This window comes from Penaeus japonicus, unplaced genomic scaffold, assembly GCF_977035675.1.
Source record: "Penaeus japonicus unplaced genomic scaffold, GWHDUDI00000001_assembly GWHDUDI00000040, whole genome shotgun sequence".
Lineage (NCBI taxonomy): Eukaryota > Metazoa > Arthropoda > Malacostraca > Decapoda > Penaeidae > Penaeus > Penaeus japonicus.
In genome coordinates, this window is record NW_028234442.1 from 15227509 (window position 1) to 15232508 (window position 5000).

At 36.3% G+C, this 5000-nt stretch overlaps 2 protein-coding genes across 2 annotated transcripts in view; both read right to left on the reverse strand.

Moving 5' to 3' along the window:
* The window catches only part of LOC122252037 (uncharacterized), a 3167-nt gene extending 368 nt beyond the window's left edge, over window positions 1-2799 (reverse strand). The window contains exon 1 of the mRNA XM_086534239.1: window positions 1-2799. This exon is cut by the window's left edge and continues 2 nt beyond it. Within this exon, the coding sequence (XP_086390365.1) occupies window positions 15-2510 (2496 nt within the window). The 5' untranslated portion in view covers window positions 2511-2799 and the 3' untranslated portion in view covers window positions 1-14.
* A 1182-nt stretch (window positions 2800-3981) lies between these two features.
* Window positions 3982-5000, reverse strand: part of LOC147466911 (uncharacterized) — a 1179-nt gene continuing 160 nt past the window's right edge. The window contains exons 2-3 of the mRNA XM_086534054.1: window positions 4376-4708; window positions 3982-4241 (exon numbers count right to left, since the gene is read on the reverse strand). Of these exons, the coding sequence (XP_086390180.1) occupies window positions 3982-4241; window positions 4376-4708 (593 nt within the window). The remainder of the gene's footprint in view (window positions 4242-4375; window positions 4709-5000) is intronic.

A 5000-nucleotide genomic window follows, 5' to 3' on the forward strand; every position in this document is an offset into this window, starting at 1 on the left:
TTATAAATCTGGAATCATTGAGTGTGTAATGGGATGGCAGTTGTTGTGTTGTTTAGCTCTGGCTTCATCCTCGAGATAAACAGTGATTCCAAGATGATGAGGTTAAGTCTGTGTGAGGAAGAGGTTAGAATTTGGAAATCCTTTTGTGTGAGTGGATGTCCAGTGGAATAACAGTGTTCTCTAATGGCAGATGGTGATGGTGAACTTAGCTGAATACCTGTACGGTAAGATTTTCCCATGTGCTCAAAGATACGGTGCTGTAGAGGACGTGTGGTGCTACCCACATATCGAGAGTTACATCTCGAACATTTAAACTGATATACAACACTTGATTTAAGAGTAAAGGGCAAAGGTACCGTTTTGTTCAGAAGAGAACGCATCGTAGTGTGTGTCTTAAAGATAAATCTAAAGTCAACTTGAGGGAAACAATCTTTGAATATATTCTGCAGTTCCTTTCTTATGTTAAAACTCAAATGTCCAAAATATGGCAATGTGACGTAACAAACATCTTTAGTAGCCGTCATAACAGGAGTAGGGGGGGAGTGTTTCTTGTTCAAAAATCTTCTCAAGACTCTGTAGAAAATTTTGCTGGGGTATGAATTTTGTGTGAAATAATTATGTAGGAATTTCATCTCCTGGTGGAAGCTTACGTAATCTGAACAGATATTGTAGGCTCTGTTGATTAGTGTAGAGATACTGTTTAATTTGAAAATCTTGGGGGAATAACTAAAGTAGTTAAGGCCCAAACCTGTAAAAGTTGGTTTTCTATAAACTGATGTTGAGAAACAGCCATTATCATTTGTTATGAGGGTGTCTAAAAATGGTATTATTGAGTTATGTTCAATTTCATACGTAAACTTTAAATTTGGATGTTTAGAATTTAGGTAGTAAACAAAACGTTCAACCTGAGAGCTGTTGTTAAAGAGGAGGAACGTATCATCCACATATCGACGGTAGAAAATGGGTTTGAAATCAAGAGGGCACTCATACAACCAATCTTTTTCATGGTGACATAAAAATGCGTTTGCATAAGTGGGACCTAAGGGTGAGCCCATGGCCACGCCATCGGTTTGGGAATACAAGTCATCATTGAAAGTAAAAACAGAGTCAGCAGTCGCCAACTGAAGTGCTTTAGTCAGTTGTTTTTCATTTAGTTGCTGAAAATCTTTCGATTTTTCAAGCTTTCGTACAATAAGGTTGGTGGTCTCCTCAAGTGGGACATTGGTAAAAAGTGATTGTACATCCACACTGGCCATAACAACAGGACCATTGATTTTAACAGTGGTAATTTCGTTTACAAAGTCAGTGGTATTTTCAACAGTATAATCATTTTTAGTTAGAGGGGTTAACAGTGGGACCAAGAATTTAGCCAAATTGTAGTTAAATGTACCTATTGACGATATAATAGGTCTAATTGGGTTACCTGTTTTGTGAATTTTCGGAAGACCAAACAAAACACCTGGTCTTGATCCAGATGCGAATAAACAATTATATACCGAATCCCCAACAGAATCTTTTATGTTACGGAGGAAACGGTTCAATTTATCCTCTAGTTTTAAAATATGGGAAGCAATGTTAGTCTTCAATAATTTAAACTTAGTCCGGTCATCTAAAATAGCCTTGACTTTTGAGTCATATTCTGTTCTGTTAAGTAATACAATGCCTCGTCCCTTATCTGGTTTTGTGATGATTAAGTCATTATCTTCTCTAAGTTTCTTTAAAAGTTTAAGTTGGTGATCATTGGTCTCACTATTAGATCCCCGTTCATGGCAAAATTGGCGGTAGGCATTTTTAGCAATTGCAGAAATTCTGTTGCGGATTGAGTGGAGGCTATCATTACCAAAAACGTCAAACTTAGCTATTCTGTGGCAAATACATTCAAACCCTAGAAAGAATTTTTCGTAATTTAGATTCATAGTCGGAAAACCAAAATCAAGCCCCAGGGCAAGGAGGTCACTTTCCTCTTTGGTTAGTTTCCTGTTAGAAAGGTTGAAAATGACATTTTCAGGTTTGACTTTTTGGGTAACGTCAATGCCAAGGTTTAACAGTTTCTTATAATGGCGATTCCTTATGTTGGGTAACCTTTTCTCCGTGTTAGCTTCCCACATACAACTAAGGCATTGGAAATCAATGTACGATAATTTAGATTTCAAAGATTTGACATTGTTGCTGTGATTAAAGCTAAGACGTGAAAGTTTCTTAGCTTGGGTTTTGATCTCAAACTCCAGGAGTTGAAATAGCCAAGATTTATAAGTATGGCTGGACAAAAAATTACGACTATAAATCTTGAACTTGATGAAGGAAGGGATAGTATCATATTTTCTACAAGTCTTTAGAAATTCTAGATCACATTCCAATTTCTTCGCTCTGTAGTAGTCCTTCTCTGTTCTTCTATATTCGCGAAGCGTGGGTCGGTCATATCTGGCAATGATAATCTCAGCGAGTGATTTTCCTTTCGGGAAACGTAACTTTATCAGGAAAAGTAACACCAGCGTAGCTACGTACATCATCTTTATTCTTCAGACGTTTCGAAGTTTACTAACTTCATCATCAGTGCTAAAAATAGACATAAAAGAACCGTTAATACAGAGCAAATTAGCTAAAAACTATTTAAAGAAACAATGGTTCAAACAAGTAAAAGGCTAAATAAAAGGTAAATATTACTAAAAAGGTAGTTAACACTGTAAAAATGGTTAAACGAACACTTATAAGAATGGCGGTATAAGAAAGAATAAAAGGTTAACGTGAAAAATATCAATAAAAATATAAAATATAAAAGCGAGTTGAAAACAGTAAAAAAAAAACACACAAACCAAAATAATTATAAAACACAAGACCAATAAATGAGAAATCTTACAGTTATAAATCTGGAATCATTGAGTGTGTAATGGGATGGCAGTTGTTGTGTTGTTTAGCTCTGGCTTCATCCTCGAGATAAACAGTGATTCCAAGATGATGAGGTTAAGTCTGTGTGAGGAAGAGGTTAGAATTTGGAAATCCTTTTGTGTGAGTGGATGTCCAGTGGAATAACAGTGTTCTCTAATGGCAGATGGTGATGGTGAACTTAGCTGAATACCTGTACGGTAAGATTTTCCCATGTGCTCAAAGATACGGTGCTGTAGAGGACGTGTGGTGCTACCCACATATCGAGAGTTACATCTCGAACATTTAAACTGATATACAACACTTGATTTAAGAGTAAAGGGCAAAGGTACCGTTTTGTTCAGAAGAGAACGCATCGCAGTGTGTGTCTTAAAGATAAATCTAAAGTCAACTTGAGGGAAACAATCTTTGAATATATTCTGCAGTTCCTTTCTTATGTTAAAACTCAAATGTCCAAAATATGGCAATGTGACGTAACAAACATCTTTAGTAGCCGTCATAACAGGAGTAGGGGGGAGTGTTTCTTGTTCAAAAATCTTCTCAAGACTCTGTAGAAAATTTTGCTGGGGTATGAATTTTGTGTGAAATAATTATGTAGGAATTTCATCTCCTGGTGGAAGCTTACGTAATCTGAACAGATATTGTAGGCTCTGTTGATTAGTGTAGAGATACTGTTTAATTTGAAAATCTTTAACTAAAGTAGTTAAGGCCCAAACCTGTAAAAGTTGGTTTTCTATAAACTGATGTTGAGAAACAGCCATTATCATTTGTTATGAGGGTGTCTAAAAATGGTATTATTGAGTTATGTTCAATTTCATACGTAAACTTTAAATTTGGATGTTTAGAATTTAGGTAGTAAACAAAACGTTCAACCTGAGAGCTGTTGTTAAAGAGGAGGAACGTATCATCCACATATCGACGGTAGAAAATGGGTTTGAAATCAAGAGGGCACTCATACAACCAATCTTTTTCATGGTGACATAAAAATGCGTTTGCATAAGTGGGACCTAAGGGTGAGCCCATGGCCACGCCATCGGTTTGGGAATACAAGTCATCATTGAAAGTAAAAACAGAGTCAGCAGTCGCCAACTGAAGTGCTTAAGTCAGTTGTTTTTCATTTAGTTGCTGAAAATCTTTCGATTTTTCAAGCTTTCGTACAATAAGGTTGGTGGTCTCCTCAAGTGGGACATTGGTAAAAAGTGATTGTACATCCACACTGGCCATAACAACAGGACCATTGATTTTAACAGTGGTAATTTCGTTTACAAAGTCAGTGGTATTTTCAACAGTATAATCATTTTTAGTTAGAGGGGTTAACAGTGGGACCAAGAATTTAGCCAAATTGTAGTTAAATGTACCTATTGACGATATAATAGGTCTAATTGGGTTACCTGTTTTGTGAATTTTCGGAAGACCATACAAAACACCTGGTCTTGATCCAGATGCGAATAAACAATATATACCGAATCCCCAACAGAATCTTTTATGTTACGGAGGAAACGGTTCAATTTATCCTCTAGTTTTAAAATATGGGAAGCAATGTTAGTCTTCAATAATTTAAACTTAGTCCGGTCATCTAAAATAGCCTTGACTTTTGAGTCATAATCTGTTCTGTTAAGTAATACAATGCCTCGTCCCTTATCTGGTTTTGTGATGATTAAGTCATTATCTTCTCTAAGTTTCTTTAAAAGTTTAAGTTGGTGATCATTGGTCTCACTATTAGATCCCCGTTCATGGCAAAATTGGCGGTAGGCATTTTTAGCAATTGCAGAAATTCTGTTGCGGATTGAGTGGAGGCTATCATTACCAAAAACGTCAAACTTAGCTATTCAGTGGCAAATACATTCAAACCCTAATTCTTTCTAGGGTTTGAATGTATTTGCCACTGAATAGCTAAGTTTGACGTTTTTGGTAATGATAGCCTCCACTCAATCCGCAACAGAATTTCTGCAATTGCTAAAAATGCCTACCGCCAATTTTGCCATGAACGGGGATCTAATAGTGAGACCAATGATCACCAACTTAAACTTTTAAAGAAACTTAGAGAAGATAATGACTTAATCATCACAAAACCAGATAAGGGACGAGGCATTGTATTACTTAACAGAACAGAATAT